Genomic DNA, 20,682 nt, shown 5'->3' on the forward strand with positions numbered 1-20,682 from the left:
TATTTAAAAAGGCTCCTTATGGTTGGGGCATGATGTCTCAAAAGCGTCAGAGAGGAAGTACACGCCCCAGAGCTTAGTAAGGAGAGCCTAGTGGCTTCACTGGCCCTACGTGGCACAGCCTGAACCCCTCCCTTTCCGCTTGGTGTTTCGGAGGGCATCGCAGAGGGAGCTTAATTTCATGGGCACAATTGTGAGTAACGGTGGGCAATGTGAATAATACTATATTAAATTTTCAAAGTAAACTGCGTTCAGGTGAACTATTAAACCCTAACAGATTCCATGCGCGGGCGGCGACTCTTCCCTCAAGAGGTTTATTCACTGATGGTGTTGGGTGAGGAAAGACAGTCCACCCAGGACTAAAGCAGGAATGGGTTACAGAGAGGAAAACCGGGAATGAAAGATAAGTTAGTCTGTGGGCTGCTGGACAGTAAACCCCACTCCCGCCTAAGCAGAAGCGTGGAGAGCTCTCGCAGAAACTGAAAGGCCCCAAGAGGAAGGTTGGCTCGCGCAAAACCACCTCATAGAAAGGTCCTTGGGTCTGGGTGTCCAGGCGTGCCCAAGTATTTCTTTTCTGTTTGTCACATGTATTATTTTCTCATGAAATGAAATTGGGAATAATAGTACCTACCTCACATGGTGTGGAGAGTATATTAGATAGGTAAAACACCCAGAAAGATCCCTGGCAAAGCAAATGCACAGAACTTAGTGAGCACCTCTTGGCTACCAGACACGGTTTTACGTCTTGGGAACATAGCTGTGAACAGGATAAAAGGGACCTGTTTCTTTGTTTTTTGAGTTTACATCCAATGAGATGGGGAAAAGAGAGCTCAAGGGGGAGATTTTTAACAAAGAAAGATATAGGTGAGAGCTTTAGGGATTTATGGGTGGATGTTCCAATCCGAGGAAAGAATCAGTGCAAAAGTTCAGAGCTGGAGCGTTGAAGGCCTTGGGGACCAAACCAATGCGATGGAGGTGGGGGCGGGGGTGGCAGTTGACAGAGGGCCTTGCAGGCTGGGGGAAGGACCTTGCAGACTACTAGAAGGCCTGCCTTTGGGAAGGAACAGTGTGGGACAGTGGCAAAGCTTCTACGGGCTATGGCTGCTCAGATGTGTGAAGAAGGCCAGAATCCATCCCTTGAAAGCAGCTACTCTCCTGGTGCCTTGCACACCTCTGCCTTCCTCCACAGCCAAGTTGGGCTCATCAGGAACAGCCTTCGCTGTGTTCCTGCACAGCCTAAGGGCGCCCCCAACTGGCTGTCCTGTAGTTTTTCCAACACTGAACTCTACCCCTACCCATGCTTTTTATTTATTTATTTAGCTGCACCCTGTCTTAGTTGTGGCATGTGGGATCTAGTTCCCTGGCCAGGGATCCAACCGTGGCCCCCCTGTATTGGGAACCCAGAGTTTTAGCCACTGGACCACCAGGGAAGTCCCTACCCATGCATTTTGTTTCTCCTGTGATGGTGAGAGATCCTTGCCTTTACCCATCTTAGTATCCAGCTTGCTGCCCACAATTTAGGCCATGATTAAGCCTCCTTGGGTACTCAGCACAATGGAGAGGTGAGTGATTCTGTGGTTATCTCTGTGGAACGTGAGATGTGTTATGCAAAATTTCCTCTGTCCTCAAAAACACTTGCTCCTCCACCTCCTACCTCTACTCTCCAAAGACACCCTCACTCAATCACATTATTATATTTTTTTTCCCCCTCGAAAAACCTCATTCAGCTGTTTTTTGAATTTTGTCCAGGGTACCCCTGTGGAATCTGCATCCTTGAGGCAGGGTGCCAGGAAACCAGGTTTAAAAGGAGCCCAGGTCCCTCATACTGGCTCAAAGATGGGACCTTTCTGTAACACCAGACTCTTTTCCAGAAGCCTCCCAGACGATCCTTGCTCTCCCAGGTTCCCAGCCTGCCCCTGCCCAGCCCCTCCCAGGTCCTCCCTGTCCTGCCTCTGCTCTGAGACAGTTGAAGGTGACTTTCCGAACCCACAGGCTTCTCCCCACACTTGTCTCTAATCTTGAGATGATTCTGGCGGGAGCCCCTCCTATGGGGTCAAGGAGGGAATTCGGGTTTTGCCTTGGTGCTCACCAGGACTAAGCTGGCAATGCCAGTAGAGGAGAGAGAGAAATAGTGGACTTCCCCATAGACCAGAGACCCTGCAGGATTCAGGCTTTCCACTTCAGAGCTCTTTTACAGCCACCACCTGGTCTCGCCTCTCTTGAAGGTGAGGCTGGCAGGCCACAGTGCCACTGAAGGACAGTCTTTAGCTGAAGGAGGCCTTGCCTTGACCCTGGGGACACTGGGCACCTCTTTGGCATTGGCTCTGGGTAGAGATCGGGGTGGAGTGACCTTTGCAGCCCAGCCACATTCACGCCTGCTTCCCTCAAGGGCACTCTGTGGCTCCCTGCTACAGTGGTTCCCAACCTTTTTGACACCAGGGACCAGTTTTGTGGAAGACAGTTTTCCCATGGACATGGGGGTGAGTAGTTTTAGGATAATTCAAACACATTGCATTTATTGTGTACTTTATTTCTATTATTATTACATCAACTCTGCCTCAGATCATCAGGCTTAGATCCCAGATGTTGGGGACCCCTGGCATGGAAGCCCTCACTTTGCCCTGGTTAGGGATCTGCTTGGACTCCTCACTCCTGTTGAGGAGGCTGTAGGTTGTTTTGGTTAGCAGAGAGATCCTGCCCCCTTCCAGCAGGGTGGTGTCCCTCAGCTGCTGGACAGTTTGAGAATCAGCTGCACCTTTCTCAACAAAGTCTATTTACTACCCCGGCCAGACCTCTTCCTTCTCATTCAGGGCATTTCTTCTTCAACCTCAGGGAGGTGGAAGGCTGCTGGAGGCTCTCATCTGCCCTTTAGGGAAGACTCAGCTCTCCTCCAAGGTATCCTCCCACTTTTCGAGGCAGCCCACACCCTGTAGGTAGAACCAGTCCTGGCTCTGAGCTTACTGCTGTCTCACCTACTTATTGTCTTAACCCCTGGGCAGCCCCATCTTTCCCTTGTCCCCATGGGCACCACCTCTAGTCCACACAAGGTAAGAATCCCACAGAAGAAATTGGAGATGCTCTTCTAAGTAAGTCTGTCTCACCATTCATTTCCTGAAGGAAGCCCCTAGGACCCACATAGCTGGAAAGGGTCCTTCAGACTTCTTATTGGATGCTCATGATCTCCAGGAGCAGAGGCTTCTCCATCCCCTCCTGCCAGCATTCAAGAGGTAGGAGAGGTCTTCCCTTGAATGCTGAGGTGAGGACCTTAAGGAAAAGGTGTATGGCCGGGACCAGAGGGCCTCCTGACTGCCAGCCCTGGGCAGATGGCTTCCTTTTGTTTTACTGTCCTTCCACAGACTTAGTGTGGTTGGCTCTGGCATACCCCATACTCCATTGTTATGACTACATTGGCCCTCCCTTGCTCCTCCAACTCATCCATCAATTCTCTCCCATACAGGATATGCATTGTTCTGTCTGGAAGGCCCACCATGTCTTATTACCAACCCCCTCCCCCCCCCACCCCAACCTTAGTTAAATCTAAGCTTCCTTCAAGTCTCAGCTCAAGTTGCCACATCTGGGAGGCCCTCTGTGACCCTCAGGTGTATGTCAGGCTCCTTTATTTAATGCTGTCCTACTAGTGGTGCAGTGTGTGTTGGGTCTCTTAAATTCTGCCAGCCTCTCCTGTGAGTGCTGTAAGGATAGGGATTAGGCTGTTTCTGCTCACATTTTGCATTCCCAGCACCAGGTAGAGGGTTTCACATGTGGAAGATTCTAACTTTGGTGGTCAGCCTCACAGGCTGAGTACTTACGAACAAGTAGTTAAAGGCAGGACATTCTAGGCAGAGGGATCAGCTTGGGAGGAAATGTGCAAACTTGTGCATTGTTTGCATGCACAAGTTTGAGCATGATTATTTCAAGAGAGAAGGCAGAATGAAATCCAAGGTGGGCAGTTCACCCTAGTGATTTTGTCCTGAAGCTCAGGACAGTCTCTTAAAGATTATCTCATCCCTGTCCTGCCTACCCTTGATCTTACTGAAAGGCATTTGTTGTCAAAGTGGAGGCTAGGTTGGAGGAGTAAGACTAGAAAAAAGTAAGAATTCAGAAGCTGAAGAGGGCCTCCTGGAGGATCATGAGACTCTTATAAAGGAAGGAATAGAAGATTTACCAAAGGTCTTATGAGTGAGGGGTTGAACATCTCTTCCAGTCCATCTCTACCCTGCTTCCTCCATTCCAGGGTCTAGAGTCAGGTTCTGTATACAGAAGCTATGTAATGATTGAGGCCTAAAGAATTAAGTTAAAAAAGGCTGAAGACAGGGAAATGTGAGACTATAATTACAGGTTTTGTTCCATTCTTCCTAGTCAGAAGCAGGGATGTGGCATTAAATCAATGTTGGGAATAGATCTTGAAATCACATGCCATTTTTTAATCTCTTGAAAGGTCCCCTGTCCATCTAAGGCAGAAATCTGAAGTCTAACAGTCTCCCAGAAAGCTGCTAAGATATCCTGTGGGTCTTTCCTGATAGATGGACTGGCATTCCCCAGGCTCTGGGTGCTTTAGCACAGTGGTCCCCAACCTTTTTGGCACCAGGGAACATTTCATGGAAGACAGTTTTGTTACAGACGGGGGCAGGGTGGGGAGGTGGTTTTGGTTTCTCTCATCACTCAACTCCTACTATGTGGCCCTGTTTGGGACCCCTGCTTTACCAGATGTGCAGAGTCACAGGCTATGAAAGTGGGCATGATCTGGGCAAGTGGCTATATTCCAGGCAAAACGTAAGAAATGCCAGCAAAAGGCAAACTTCTTTGCTTTGTTAAAGGATTTAAAACAGCACTCAATGGAAGGGAGAAACAAAATGTGACCCAGGGTGCTTGTTCTCAGCTTTTTACCAGGAAGAGAATTTCATATGAACCAGGGTCAGGAGATTGTGCTGGAATGGAAACTTGAGGCTAACTAGCTTACTACAAGATATGAGGGCTACGAAGCAGACAGCCCTCAGCCCATGTAACCTTTCCCTGCTCACACTTGGGTTAAATAGCCAGAGCGTGCTGAGAAATTCCATCCTTTGCTATAGAGGGAGAGAAGGGATTTTACACACCTAGGAAATGGTAGTCAAAAAAGGGGTGTGACCTCCAGGGATCCTCTTGCAGACCACCTGGATCCTCCTTTAACTTTGCAGGGCCCTGCTTGATGCCAAGTGGAACTGTTGACCAGAAGGCCCTGACCAACTCTGGATCTGAATCTTTTAGGATGGGGGAAAAGGCAAGGAAGGTCTCAGCCTGAATGCAGCTAGGAGGAATAAGCCTCCTTGTTCTTTAAGGCTATTTCTAATTCAAATCCCTAAGGTATCCATTTTTCCCCTTCTTTGGAAGCAGGAGAGTTGGGGAGAAGAGTAGCAGGTCTCCTGATAACAGGAGCCTTGTGGCATCTCCACCTATACTTCCCACATGCACAGGTGAGCTGCTGCCCCAAGTCCAAGATTCTCTGAGGGCTCTGATTTGTGGGCAGACACTATCATTAAAAAGTTAAACCAAATAAAAGCTTATTTATACTTAAACTTGTCCTGTTTTGAGGTTCTAGCCCCAGCTCTTTTGGGAAAGTGGGTAATAGTTTTTAGCTACTTTCCATTAGAATTCTCCTCTGTCACATCTCCCACATGTGATCTATATGGATCACAGGTGTAACTGGCTCAAGACCATTTTGGTCAGGTTTAAACAAACAAATCGCCTTTTCTCCTTTTATACCTAAAAATATAACCTTACAGCCTCTCTCCTGATTGAGAAAAGAAAATTGTCTTTTCATCTTCCCTTTGGACTTTACTACTCTTGAGAGTCCTGCTACTGCTGCTGCTGCTAAGTCGCTTCAGTCATGTCCGACTCTGTGCGACCCCATAGACAGCAGCCCACCAGGCTCCCCCGTCCCTGGGATTCTCCAGGCAAGAACACTGGAGTGGGTTGCCATTTCCTTCTCCAATGCATGAAAGTTAAAAGATGAAAGTGAAGTCACTCAGTGATGTCCAATCCTCAGTGACTGCAGCCTTCCAGGCTCCTCCGTCCATGGGATTTTCCAGGCAAGAGTACTGGAGTGGGGTGCCATTGCCTTCTCTGCTTGAGAGTCCTAGGAAGGATCAAAATTCAACCTGTTTTTGTATAGAACTATATAGTCCAACATGATTTGATTCCCTTATAGCTCATTCAGTAAAGAATCTGTCTGCACTGCAGGAGACCTGGGTTCAGTTCCTAGGTCAGGAAGATCCCCTGGAGAAGGAAATGGCAACCCACTTCAGTATTCTTACCTGGAGAATCCCATGGACAGAGGAGCCTGGCAGGCTACAGTCCATGGGGCCACAAGAGTCAGACACGACTTAGCAACTAAACCACCACCAGCCATATGTGACTAAAATAAATGAGTTGTACTAATCATGTTGCAAGAGCTCAGAAGTCCTATGTAGTCAGTGTTTCCTCTATCATATTGCATAGCACAGATTTAGAACACTTCCATCATTGCATAAAGTCCTTAGAGCTGGTATAGAGGGCTACTGTCCCTGTCTCCTCTTTGTAACCCAAATTTGTTGGTCAATAACTATCTGTGATAATTTCACTGTTATAGGATAGCTTCCAAAGGGGGTCAGGGATAAGGGGTGGGAAGCAGCATAGAATCTTTAGGTCCTATAAAGGCTTCAGGAGGCATGGCACAGGGACCAGAGGTTGATGGGCAATGGCAGAGGAGCCTTAGGTTTTAAAGAAGTGCTTTAAGGGCTGATGGATCAGTCCAGGGCTACTCCCACTCTGACAGGAACAGAGGCTCTGGTCATAGTTCTGAATACTTAAATACTGCCATATGGCTCTGCTGAAACTAAGGAACAGATGAAGTGAATGCCTTTTATTATTCATTGTTTCTAGATCTTATTTCATATACTGCTTTATCTTAGTCCTTGATGGCAGTGATATAGGCAACTCAGTTTAAAAAAAGGCCTGTTGACCCTGTTACCTGTATGCCAAGAACTGGGAGAAGTAGGGGTCTTAGTTAATCCACTGATGCTATGACTGCATTTAATAAAATTCCAGCTGGGTGAGGCTATTCTTCCCTGAACACTTTTAAACCCCCCTGCCAGGTACTGACTATACGGCCTAAGTGAGACTAGTAATGGCAGGTCTGCAGACAGGACTAACTTTTCTGAGACTAAAGCAGTGATTCTTAAGGAGGGATACTTTTGCACCACTCCCTCCAAGACATCTGGCAATGTCTGAGACATTTGTGGTTGTCACAACTGGTGGAGGAGTGCTACATACATCTTGTAGGTGGGATCCATAGATGCTGCTGCTGCTAAGTTGCTTCCGTCGTGTCCGAGTCTGTGTGACCCCATAGACGGCAGCCCAACAGGCTCCCCCGTCCCTGGGATTCTCCAGACAAGAACACTAGAGTGGGTTGCCATTTCCTTCTCCAATGCATGAAAGTGAAAAGTGAAAGTGAAGTCGCTCAGTCATGTCCAACTCTTTGCGACCCCATGGACTGCAGCCTACCAGGCTCCTCCGTCCATGGGATTTTCCAGGCAGGAGTAGTGGAGTGGGGTGCCATTGCCTTCTCCTATAGATGCTGCTAAGCATCCTCAAATGCATAGACTATCCCCCACCCCCCAAAGCAAAGAATTATCTCACTCAAAATGACAAGAGTGCTGAAGTTGAGAAAACCCTGATCTAGAACACAACATGGATCAGTTCTTCATGCCAAGACTAATCATGAGGTACAGGGTCAGAAGGATAGTAAGTAAGGCTAGCAAGTGTCTGATAAATTGGGAAAGGAAAAAATTAGGAGTCAGTGGAACACTGGCCTCCATAAGATGAAGGGCATGTATAACTGGAGTGTGTTTAACTGTACTGGAATGAGAGGTCATGGTACAACTGGAGTTCAGGATTTCAGGTGTGTAGCAAGTCTGTGTGAAGAAGAGGTCCAGGGTACAGCCACAGTAGAGAGGAGCAAGTTTAAACAGTCTGACTTGTGATACAGCAGTCAACAGCTGAACCTAGTAGGGAAGACATTCAATAAACAGATGAGCATCTGATGGATTTGGATATGTATCAATTTTTCTCAATGTTTTTGTAACCCACACATGTTTTATAATCCCTTTCCCCCCCACATATCTTAACACCTCACATTCTCCTTCCTTCAATGTTATTTAAAATTACAAACTTAAGTTTCATGACTAAAATTAATCAAAGCAATGGTAAATTTTGGAAGGCAAAAATTTATTCAAATGATATAATAACCATGTCACTGTTAAGCCTTTTCTTTCCTGGATGGTGTAGAAAATGCAACAAAACACAAGCTGCTTTGACAACACTCTTGCAGTGTTTTCTCCCACAGTTAGTTATACCAATTTAAAAAAAAAAAAGCTTTTAAGATACAAGGAGAAAAATGGAATAATGAAGGATTAAAATGTGAAAATTTCTAGTCAAAACAATCCAACTTTGAGTTCCACAAACTCCTGAAGTTCTTCCAATGAGAACTGAACATTAAGTGTGAAACATGAGACATTCTTCCCAAAGCTACCACAGGTAGGTTTTAAGAGGTCAACAAAACATCACCCAAAATAGTTTTAGATTTTCCCTTTTTTTCCCCTGGAAGTAACATTCACGAATCTGGTTCTCGAAAGATTAGCCAAGAAAATTGACATTTTTCACATGAGTGCGCTATTTGTAGAGATTTTTGGCAAGTGCTTAAAGTGCTCATTTTATAACAAGCAGTGATGTTGGTGTCTGTTCCTTGACATTTCAGGGTCAATGTATTTTAAGCTTCAATGTGTTAAATTCTACTTAAAGTTTTAAAGTACAGATTCTTTATCATTGGTGTCCCAAGTTAGTTGTTCTGTCCATAAATTCAGGTGAACCAAGTTTTCTGATCAAGGAAACTCAGTGCATGACAGAAAATACTCTGAACAGCATTCAGATTTTTGAAAACCAAGGCAAACTGGGATCAGATGGACTACTTTTCACAACAGTTATGCTGACAGCAAGGTTTAAGATTTCCAGTAGATTATGGGCAGGCTGATGAAGTCAATGCTTGGTGATGACTGCTACGGTACATCTCACCAGTTTTCTTCAATTTTTGACAAAGACCCATATCTAAAACATATACTTCTCTAATTTTTTTCTTCCAACCAATTTCATTTCATACAACTTCAAAAATACTGTCTTTAGTGCTAGGCTTAGTGAAAATAGCACATCCAGAGTTTTTAAAGCCTTACTCTGAACAAAGCAAAGTACAATTTTCTTCATCAGTAGATTAATCTCAACTAACAGCAAAGAAGGATGAGCTGATGTTTGTTTTTTGTTTTTTTTTTTAAACCTGATGTTTGCTAGGCTCAGTCAATGAATTCAGATGCAGAAGTTGATGAAGAAATTCTGGAATTCCTCAATTTCCTCTCAAAGTTATGGCAGCACTTGGAATGCAAGGTTTCACTAGTTTCTCCATTTTTTTCTCCTTTGCAATTAAAAGAGTTATTTAGTATTAGGTAGGCATTCATGGCCTTTGAAGATTCTTATTAATATTCCAATACTGTCCAATCTTAAAACTGCAGAGAACTGTGCTTTGCAGAATACTTCACTGTTTTAGTGGCATAACTTTTAACAGTGTTTGGCATGTATCACTGCTCAACACTTTCAGATAACTCAGCCGAAGAAGCTGACCCTATCTTCTGCATCATTCATGAATACATACTTGATAAAAGCCTCAAAAAATGTTTTGGCTGCCACCTTTAGCTACCTTAAGGAAAAAAAACAGAAAAACAGGAGTACTGATGATGGAAGCCTCTGGTCCGTCTTGTAGAGCGATGAATGATTTTACCCGCGGCAGCTGGGTGGCAGGGCAATACAGGCATCCAGTTATGCCTGAGCCTCAACAAGTGACATCTTTGTTCATTTTCTTTTTATACACCAATCTGCTGGCTAAAACCTGACACCATTTAACAGTACCCTTGGTCAATCTAAACGATCTTACTTTCATAATCCTCTGATTCTAGCTTGAAGAGTCAAGACGAACTCTTAACTCATGGGGTGAACAAAATGGAAGATGTAAATAATTAAGTGTTTCAGAGCTAAAAAAGCCTCTTATACAAAATTAAACTTTAAGGAATAGCAGTATGAATGGTACCATATCCACAACAAACATCTCTGCGTATACAGTTTGTTATATACCTCACTGATTATAGATAGGCTTTACTCTGAATACTTCTTGGTCTGTCTTTGTATTCCCACCAGCCAAGGAGCTCTTTCCAATTTATTTCTTATATTATGAAAAATTAAATCTTTTTTCTTTTTAATATTACAATATTAAGTATGATTTCATAAACTATAACTTTCCTCATACCCTGCAATGCTGATATAATGTGTGAAGGGAGGGGGAGAGAATGCTTTCTTTTCTATTTCTGAAAATCACTAACATGTTCCTTGAGTCTGTGAGTAACAACTTCCTACTGTAGCCCCTAAAACTAAAAAAGCTTGATCACCTCCAAAGGAGATTATAATTTTGGTGAATTGGGAGATGGTGATGGACAGGGAGGCCTGGTGTGCTGCAATTCATGGGGTCGCAAAGAGTTGGACACGACTGAGCGACTGAACTGAACTGAGAGAATTTAATGTAACCAGAACTGTGTGGTGGCTAATGTATAGCAAATTAAATAAACCATTATACAAAAACAGTTCCATATAACGTTATTATTGTGAGAACTTTGTATCATAAGGCTCTAAATCATGCTACTGTAAGATGCATGTTTACCAATAAAAACCAAAACTATAAACCATATAAAGAAGGCCTACACAATTATTACCTCTTCAGTGTAATTCCTGTGTTTGGTAACACCATCAATCTAAGTTCTGGTATATGTTTGAAAAAAGAAAGTTTTATACTCTTTTAAATAGTATATATTTTGAAAGGGATTATTTCCAATTTAACTTGATTGTGCTGTTTATACTTACAAGTGTGCTTTATAAGTAACTTCCGAGGTTTCAAATGAGTGTTAGCTGGCTTCCCAAGATAAAGAGATCACCTCTTTTTCTCTTGTCTAAATTGGCTTTCAATTAAAATTTTGGTTCAAAAATTCTTTTCAGGAAATCCTAGCAGAGGAATGAAAGGTTACCTCTTCTCCTTAGCGTTAGGTACTAAACCCCAGAAGTACAGGACACAGTTTCTTCTATAGGCAAACTTAATTATTACCCTGGGGGGAAAGCAGATACTAGGGTTTATCCTTAAATCATATTAATATGATGGAATTAGCAATGGTTTGTAATGAAGATTTGTGTCTTAACTGTGTACTTACCAACAGTTACTGTGAAACGGGGCGGGGGTGGGGTGGGGGGGTGAGGGATGATAATATCTAATATATAATACCTGTAGGGCAGGGTTCTGTTTGTGTTTTGACTGCAACCCAGAGTAAGCGATATGTTTTGTGGCCCAAGTATACACCTGTGTATGTATAATTTAAAAGTTTCATAAAACAATACTTACCCTTACTATGCTCCCGTGCACTCGATATTTTCTCATTTCATTTAAAAATAATGCTGGGCATTGACCCATTTAAGACCCACTAATTGGTCAAAACCCACAGTTTGAAAACCACTGCTGTAGAATATGAGAAAATACACTTTATAAACTGTAAAGCACTACTGAGACATGAGCAACTGCTACTAAGACTTTTAGGGACCTGAAGACAACCTTTCTCTCCTTTGGGTACTGCTAGGAGTCATATCCATTTAGGCTTTTTGACAGTCTTCATGCTGTCACTGAGATAATTCTCTAATACTCAGATCAGAACTAGAAATCAAGGTTTTAACCATATCAGAACCCATAAAAATTAGAGGAAACTAGAGGAAAGCCAAAGAAACATCTGTTTAGTGCTTTATGGTTTATAAAATACTTTCATATAAGATCTCTTTTAATTTTAACAAGCTTAGGAGAAAAGTAAAGCTAAGAGGTTGAGGCTTGCCCAAGATTAGACAGTAAGTTTTAGAGCCAGGTCATCTGATCCTAAATCCTTAACTTCTTCCGCTATGATAAAGTAACAGGTAAGGAAAATGATCGGGGCAGGTTTATTCTGATGTTTATGTCCTCTGCCTTTCTCTACAGGGGAAATGGGCCCCACTGAAGGTAGCAACGTAACTCCAGACTTTACTAGGCAGGTATGTCCAGCCGGTCTTATTAGCAGGAACCACACCCTGGCTTTTTGGTCTACCAATTAGTCCTCAGTTTTGACACTGCTTGTGCTGATGTCCTAAATGTCTAGTTATTTACAAGCATATGGCTTTCCATTCCTGTGTATTAAGGGTCCTAGAGTCTTGGTCAGGTATAGACTCAGTACTTACATAAGAGGGAAATTAAGTCGGGGAGTGGGGAGGAGTCTGTCACTTGTACCCCCTTACACTTGGGCAAACTGAAAGGGAGTAAGGACAGTGGTCAACTCCTGATTACTGTCTTTAGTCTTTACTCAGTTTCCTCTGGGGAAGCCAGTTAGCCTCCGCCAATGTTTCTTTTCTCCACATATGTCCATCTCTCTTCACCCTGTGCCTCATCCCTCACAAAAAAAGAGGCTCAGCTACAAAGTACCCAGCTGCCCTGGTTTCTCCTCCACTTCCTTCAAATCCCCACATTCTCCCACGCTGCTCACCTTGTACTCGTGCACCGCTTCGTCTAATGGCACCACACTATGCTGTTTGTGGCTCCTGGATTCTCGACATATCACACAGATGGCCTTTTTGTCCACCTCACAGTAAAGTTTCAGAGCTTCCTGGTGTTTGGAGCAGATGTCCTGATCATTCACCCGGCTCTCTCGATTAGGAGTGGGACACATCTGGCGAATTATCTGGACCATGTTCGCCAGTTGCAAGTTGGGACGAAAGCTGCGACGCTTAAAGCTCTTTCGGCACTGGGGGCAGGTGAACTGCCGTGGAGGGGCTGGAGGCGGGGCCAGGTGAGTGTCAGGGTACAGCTCTTCGTCGTCCTCATCGTATTCTTCCAAAATCTCCTCCTCTTGCAGGTAGACGTTAATTCTCAGGTCATGTCTCAAGCCTCCCAGGTAGTAGTTCGTATCTTCCTCCTGGTCCCACACATAATCCATGCTGTCCCTTATGCCACCGTCACCGACCCAGGGTTCATCATCCTCTTGGTCCTGGAACAACTCCTCGTCAGCATTCCCCTGGTATAAAACCTCCCGAATGGAGTTGCCCCATCCACCGATGGCCCCTACTGCCTCCTCGTCGTCCTCGTCCTCCCATTCATCTTCCTCTTCCTCCCTGTCTTGCTCATTGTCTTCCTTGCCCCACAGCTGGGTCACACACCCACGGCAAAAGTTATGACCACAGCCGATGGACACGGGATCCTTGAAGTAATCCAGGCAGATGGCACACACGGCTTCCTCCTGAAGTGTCTGCAAGGGATTAGGAGTAGTGGCACTGCCAGCCATCTTAACGCGCGGCCGGTTGGTGTGGATGCGTCGTCAGTTCAGAGCCGAGGAGCAGGGGACGCACCTGCGGACATGCCTCCAAGCTACGCTGGTGATTCAAAGCTGTCCCCAACTGCTCTCCCTCCTCAGGCTCTCAGAGAAGCCTTGCTTCCTTCTCTCGGGCGCTCCCTGAACTCACAGCTGCCCTCTGAAGGCAGTGGGAAAAGAACCAGGCTGCGGCCCCCCACTTCCCTTCGAGACCCAGCGTTCAAACTCAGACCACTCCACGCTTCTCGCCTGCCTCCAGGTGTACGCGACCCGGCGGCGTTCCCCTCAGAAGCCGGCCCTCCTCACTCCGTCGGAGGCAACCGAAAATGACGTAGGCACGCTAACACGCGGGAGACGGCGGACTGGGCAGGCTGAGGACCACGTCTCTATGGTGCCCCCGGAAACGCGCCAGGCAAGAGCACCGGCCGCCCATTCAGCTACCACAGATAGAAAAAACTGCCTGGTCAGAATGGGTGGAGGCGGCGAGAGAATCAATTTAAGCCACGATTTCTCTAATCAGCCAGACCCAGAGGGTCCAGCAGCTGCTCAGGAAAGCCCGTCCCCGCATGCACCCAAAAGGGCCGTAAGTGCGGCGACCAAGCTCTGGTGCTCTCCTGTATTTCCGACCCGGGTCTACCCAGAGTCTTTTGTGGTAGGGAGGACTCCTCCGAGGCTCCCGCGCTCGAGGGTGTGGTCTGTAGGAACCTGGCGGGATTGAGTTCGCTGTGCCCCTGAGTGGCCGTGAAGTGGAAGAATCTCGCATAAAAACCCGGGTGCTTCCAACTTTCCTTCTCAGATCAATTCACCCCTTTCTTGCTACCTGCCCTCAGACACCTTAGACTCGGCATACCCTACACTGACTTCGTCTGTGAATCTTTTCATCTCCATCTATAATCCTTCCGTTCAGCATCTACTCTCCATGCATGCGACTTCCCTGGTGGCTCAGACGGTTAAAAAGTCTGCCTACAATGCGGGAGACCTGGTCTTGATCCCTGGGTGGGTAAGATCCCCTGGAGAAGGAAATGGCAACCCACTCCAGTACTCTTGCCTGGAAAATCGCATGGACGGAGAAGCCTGGTAGGCTACAATCCATGGGGTCGCAAAGAGTCGGACACGACTGAGCGACTTCACTTACCCAAATAACCATTCATTTTTCATCCATCCCTCTGCCTTTGCATTCATCCATCATATTCATGAATAACCCTTCCATCCATTTATCCACCCACTTTCATCTGTCCACATTATAAGAACAATAACAACAGAAAATGAGTAAGGCATGATAGGGTCCTTCAAGGAGTTACAGAATTATAGACGTTTGGTCATCTGTCACCCAAGGTTTACAGGGTTTGTTTGTTTAACTTGGCCCTCAGTAAGAAGTACATTGCACATATTGATCCAATACAGGCTTCCACATACATGACAGAAACAAAATTTGGGGAAATTGTTCTTTTCCTTCAGGCATTCATATCACTCTGATATGTTCTGCTTCAATAAGATGCTGTTCAAGACCCACTGGAGTGATTGCAAAGTGACCTCACTAATTGGTCACTTTGGTGTGAGGAACTCCACTTGCCCTAACAGAAACTTCAGCCAACCCTGGATCCCATGCTCTTCCTCTCCGGGCCTGAGCTTGAACACAGAGTAAGAATGATAAATGCACTATTCAACATTGTGCACACAGCTCCATCATAGTGCTGAATATACAGCTAATACTCCCTATATATCTGCAAAGTAAATAAAGGAAACCCAACAAATTGCTAGGATCATGTCCTGCTGATTTTTATCTCCTCAAATCTAGGTCTTCTCTATTTCTGTTTCTTCCAGCCTATATTTTACCCTATCAGCTTCCAAATGGACAAAACATTTTCTGAAAGGTCATTTGCACTCATTTCAGTGCATCCTTCAGCTACCAGTACCATTTACCTGAAATGAAGGTCTGACACACTCTTGCCAGGCTGTTGCCTCTGTCTTTGGACATGTTGTTCACTCACCTAGAAGGCTTGCACTTCGCTGCTTCACGTAGGTATAATGCCTGACTAAGCTTCAGGTCTCTGCTTAGGCATAAACTCCTGAAGGAGACTCTTCCTAGAGGATGGCTGCTGCTGCTGCTGCTAAGTCACTTCAGTCGTGTCTGACTCTGCGCCCCCCGTCCCTGGGATTCTCCAGGCAAGAACACTGGAGTGGGTTGCCATTTCCTTCTCCAATGCGTGAAAGTGAAGTTGCTCAGTCGTGTCCGACTCAACAACCCCATGGACTGCAGCCTACCAGGCTCCTCCTTCCATGGATTTTCCAGGCAAGAGTACTGGAGTGGGGTGCCATTGCCTTCTCTGCAGAGGATGGCACTGAGAGTCAATTCCTAGGCAGGCTGATAAGAAGTCCGGGGTCCCTGAGGAGGAGGAGGGGGAGAAGAGAGGGGTCCCGAGCCCTCGAGAAGGAGAAAGGGGTCTGGGGCTCTTAAGGAGAAAAGGACCAACAATTTTTTCTACATTGCTTTGTCTTAGTCAATATAACAATTTATCTTGCTCAAGGACATGTTTCTTCTTCTTGAGAACCTTTTGACTAATCCTGTCATCTTAAAATGTATATTATGGGAGCGGGTCTGGTGAGACCTTTCTGTTGTTAGTTCTAATCTTGTTAATTTAAGATGTATGTTGTGAAAATGGGTCTGGTAAAGGTACATAAGGCCTTGATAATACTAGCAAGTGGGGGCACTCTCGTCCCCCTTCTGATGTCTATGTCAGCTTTCTCTGTCCCTTTTTATGCTTTAATAAAACTCTGCTACACAAAAGCTCTTGAGTGATCAAGCCTGGTTCCTGGTCCTGAAGCTGCACGTTTCACAGTGAGCTATCAGCACCAGCCTGTGTTCAGACCCCAACTCTGTTACTCATTTTCTGTATGACCTTGGGTTAGTTACTAACATCCCTATGCTGCAGTTTTCCCACATGCAACATAAAGATGATAGTAGCACACACATCATGTGTGTGTTAGTCCCTCAGTCGTGTCTGACTCTTTGTGATGCCATGGGCTGTAGCCTGCCAGGCTCCTCTGTCCATGGAATTCTCCAGGCAAGAATCCTGGAGTGGGTTGCCATTCCCTTCTCCAGTGGATTTTCCCAACCCAGGGATTGAACTCAGGTCTCCTGCATTGCAAGCAAACTCTTTACTGTTTGAACCACCAGGGAAGCCTAGCACCTACTTCATGGGTTGGTATAAAATTGGATTAGTTGTAAAATGGTTAGAACAGTGCCCACTGGAGTTATTTTTGTGTTTTTATCACCTACCACTGTATTACTTTCCTGTAGTAGATAAGTCTCAGAAGAAACTCTCCCTTATCTCCTATTCTCTCTTACTTCAAGTATGTTCAAGTGATTGGAACCCTGAGGGGAAAAATAACCCACCATATGTCATCCTACTTTTTTTTTTTGCCCTCAACAAGCAGGGTCCAGAGCAGGGATCAAACTCCTTCCCACTGAAGTGGAGGTGCAGAATCCTAACCACCAAACTGACAGGGAATTCTCTGTTATCCTAGTGGTTCTGAGAGCCTTTATTCTGGAGAGGGCAGGAGTAGAAACCCAGGTCTTCCCTGTGTAAGGTGGGACACATATCCATGTTGTCTATTTGTTAGAAAACAAACATGTGAGCTCCCATATACAATCTGAGAGCCATCCTGGAGGTAATGACTGAGATGCCGCAGTGGGTAATACGTACAACAGGAACTGGAATTGAGTTTCAAGGCTGGACTACTTCCCCATCCCTGAATTCAGGTTCTCCCCTGCACATGGAAGGGGGTTGGCAAAGAGCTGGGGAGCAGACCAAGAGAAGAGGGGCCTGCTTATGAAAGCAAGTTCCTGTTTGCCCCAGGGAGCAGAGCCCAGGTGGGAAGGAGAGCTGGAGAAAGAGCAAGGAGGAATGAGTGAAAGAAGATGGTGAGAGGAGGCTAGAGGGAGCATCCTGAAGGAACCAAAGTGACTTAAACATATAGTGGACACCCATTCTCAAGAATACCTAGCTGAATGAAGTCCTAATTCAGTACCTATTTTATTTTGCTTCTCTTCTGAATTACCTCCCCTCAAATCTAAGCGGCACCTGAGAGAGGGACTTTGTTTAATTTCCATCATGTAGTGAAACCTAGCTGATATTTTCCAGGGTATACAGGCGGCTTGGTTTTAAGCCCTCTTGCAACCTGTACACCCTCAGCAACCAGGCACACTCTCCTATTCACAGAGGACTGCTAGCCTTCTCTTGAACTCAGCTGGGGACTGTGGGTACTTGGAGCAGATCACTTGGCACACACAGGGCCTCGGTGTCATTGTCCCAGGGCACTGGGAAAACAGAGCTGTGGAGGGCACTCAGGAGCTAGGGCTCAGCAATGAAGGTGGCTGCCAGGGCATTTTTCTCAGGATTCTGACTTCAGAAGACTTATCCATGGAAACTCACATCAGCCTTTTTAGGCTGAAGAATCCCATACAATGGCAGATGATTATATTCCAATTTATGGTGAGGAGGCAAGCATTTGTCACACAGACACTGGAAACCACTTTGTCAGAGGTATCCGAGAGGCAGTAGAGCATGGGCTTGACCACACAGGGGTTGGCAAATCTGGCCCTTGGTTTCTTTTTGTAAGGCTCAAGAGCAAAGAGCAATTCTTAAATTTTAAAGGGGTTATAAAACAAGAAAACAAAGGTGAATATTTAGACAGAGACTGTGGCCAGAAAGGTCTAAAATATTTACTGTCTGACACTTTACAAGAAAAGTTTACTGAACCCTGGGATATGGGGTTAGAATGGAGGACCTCTAGAATGCCTTGTTGTTTTTTTTCAAAGTAGTTGATTTACAATATTGTGTTAGTTTGAGGCATACAGCAAAGTGATTCAGTTACACATATATACTTATATATATTCTTTTCCAATACAGTATATTAGAGGTTATTGAATATAGTTCCCTGTGCTATACAGCAGGACTTTGCTGTTGGTGGTGGTTTTTTTGCTGTGCCACGTGGCATATGGGATCTGAGTTCCCTGACCAGGGATGGAAGTTGCAAGCTGCTGCATTGGAAGCACAGAGTCCTAAGCACCAGAATGGCAGGGAAGTCCCCAGAATGCCTTCTAATGTTACAATTCTGGTTTGTCTCTACCTTCTGGGTTCAAGACTCAAGCTTGTCCACCATGCCCTAGCACCGTCTTCTCCGTCAGATTCCAGAGGTCCTGGCTGGACAGAGTGAGTATGACCAGTGGGTCAGCCTTGCTTTTCCTTAATACAGGCCCAGCTTCTTCTCTGCCTTGGCTGCGGTGCAGAGAGCTCGGGCTTCCTGGGTCTCTTCCCTATCCTGACTCTGGCACTGTGGAGTAAAAGGACCTGGAGGGACAGGCCTTTGGCACAGACAGCTGAAAGGCTGACCCCCTCCTCCCTGGCTGTTTGCTTTGAGATGAGGTTGTGTGGTTCCCTTTGTACTGTGTGGCAGTTTGGGGCAAGGAGAGTCTAGAAAGACACAGTTGTGAATGAGCCTATGTCCTTGATTATGCTTTTGATGCCACACTGATCTGTGAACATTTCCAGAAAGTTAGAGGAGAAAAAAAATACCAGGCCAGGGCTGGGCCTTCCTGTTGGCCTTTGTCATTAGTTCCCATCTGACCAGGCTGTGGCTGCTTGGATATCCTGCATAATTCATCATGGTACCCAGGGCAGGCACGTCCAGGTCTCTGAGTTCTGGATGGCCTTGGGAGGAAGGGAGGCAAGGCTGGAACACTGATGGAAACTGGGTGAGTCAAGCTGCACTGGAGATGATATTGTAAGAAAGCCTTGCTGTTTGGAGAGTTTGGATTCTAATGATATTCTTTGAATACCCATGATTCATATTATTCATTAGTGAATTCCTTCATTCAACGCATAATCACAGCACTGGGCCATACTGAACAACCAGAGAATTCTGTTCTGAATGGAATAGCCCCTCAAGAAGTTGTGGTTTGGGACAGGACTCCTGAGTGAGCGGTTAGCATGTGAGATTTGCGCAAATGGGGGTAGGGAGGCCATCAGGGTGGCCTGAGGCTTAGAAGTATGACTTAGCAGTCCACCCACAGGTTGAGCCAGGGGTGTGTCTGTGAGTAGAGACCTCACAGTTCTGAGCCACAGCCCAGAATGGCTGACAGAAGGAAGCAGTTCCCTAGAGAGGCCTGTGGCCGTGCCCTCAGGACACAAAGTCAGTGCCCTGCTGGATAGGAAGGCTGTTCCCTCAGATCAAGGATTTGAGGGAGGAGCTCTTGCAAAGCTGCCATCCTACCCCTGCCAGATTCCCATGCCCTTTCTAGGGCACTCAGAACCCTCCTTACTTGCCTTCCTGCCTCTGTCCACTCCTGAGACCATGGTGTCCATCGGTGAAGCTGAGAGGAACACTCAGAGCTAAGACAAACTCCCTGTGCATTTTCCTTCTGTCCCCTCACAAGTTTCTCTCCTGGCAGCAGTGGCTGGGGAAGGAAGCCAAGAGAGGCAGATGTCCAGGTGGGTTCAGCTAGGCTCAGAGCACCAGACTTTGGTTGACACCATTGACTAGCTGCTACTAAGCAGTGAAACAAAAATGGGGATGGAGGGACTTCCCTGGTGGTCCAGTGGTTAAGTGTCCACCTTGCAATGCAGGGGACTTGTGTTTGATCCCTGGTTGGGGGCCTCAGATGTCACACACCCCAGAGCAACTGAGTCCACACTCCACAACTACTGAGCTGGTGTACCACAATGCATGACACAGCAAAGGTCCTGCATGCTACAACCAAGACTGATGCAGGCAAATAAATAAATATTTTTTAAAAAGCCAAAAAACAAAAATGGGGGTTGAGCAAAACCTGGGTTATGGGAGACAGCCATGCTTTCTAAGCCTCCTCATCCCTTGGTGCCATTAGATCCCTGCGTTCACTCCTACTGTTTGTGGGGTGGTAATTGAATCATGTTCCTTTATTTCAATTTTTGCAACTGCACCAGACATAAACCAATATATGCTGGGGTGTGGATGGAGGTAAAAGAAATGTGTTTGAGAGAGAGCTCACAGCCTGGACAGGAAGGACTCTAACGTGAGAGGCCTCAAAACCTCAGCAGAGGGAAGTAGTGTGATAGGGGTGGGGCAGTTAGTGAGAGGGTCAAATTATCAGGGGTTCAAAGAAGTGCTTCAGGATCTTTTTAGGTCCAAAATGTATTATTTTATTTTGTATTTATATATATTT

At 45.8% G+C, this 20,682-nt stretch overlaps 1 protein-coding gene and 1 long non-coding RNA gene across 6 annotated transcripts; one reads left to right on the forward strand and one right to left on the reverse strand.

The window, feature by feature from the left end:
- Positions 1 to 114: 114 nt before the first annotated feature.
- On the forward strand, positions 115 to 16,263 carry LOC147369161 (uncharacterized). The gene is made up of 4 exons (XR_015167296.1): positions 115 to 190; positions 12,116 to 12,168; positions 12,824 to 12,956; positions 13,311 to 16,263. It is a non-coding gene; the product is annotated as an uncharacterized LOC147369161 (long non-coding RNA).
- On the reverse strand, positions 2,507 to 13,812 carry TRIM52 (tripartite motif containing 52). 5 transcript variants are annotated; one of them, XM_086411099.1, is made up of 2 exons: positions 12,654 to 13,448; positions 2,507 to 6,112 (listed from the first exon to the last, which is right to left on the reverse strand). In XM_086411099.1, the coding sequence occupies exons 1-2, from the start codon at positions 13,446 to 13,448 to the stop codon at positions 6,002 to 6,004; spliced, it is 906 nt and encodes a 301-aa protein (XP_086267225.1). In that variant the 3' UTR covers positions 2,507 to 6,001. The 5 variants fall into 5 exon arrangements, with proteins under 5 accessions (XP_086267225.1, XP_086267223.1, XP_086267226.1 ...); XM_086411097.1 differs by lacking the exon at positions 2,507 to 6,112 and adding an exon at positions 6,865 to 8,018; XM_086411100.1 differs by lacking the exon at positions 2,507 to 6,112 and adding an exon at positions 8,221 to 9,475 and having other exon boundaries at positions 12,654 to 13,812.
- Positions 16,264 to 20,682: the final 4,419 nt, after the last annotated feature.

Source organism: Bos grunniens, chromosome 7, assembly GCF_055505025.1.
Source record: "Bos grunniens cultivar Pamir isolate PY7600 chromosome 7, Bosgru_T2T1.0, whole genome shotgun sequence".
Taxonomy (NCBI): Eukaryota; Metazoa; Chordata; class Mammalia; order Artiodactyla; family Bovidae; genus Bos; species Bos grunniens.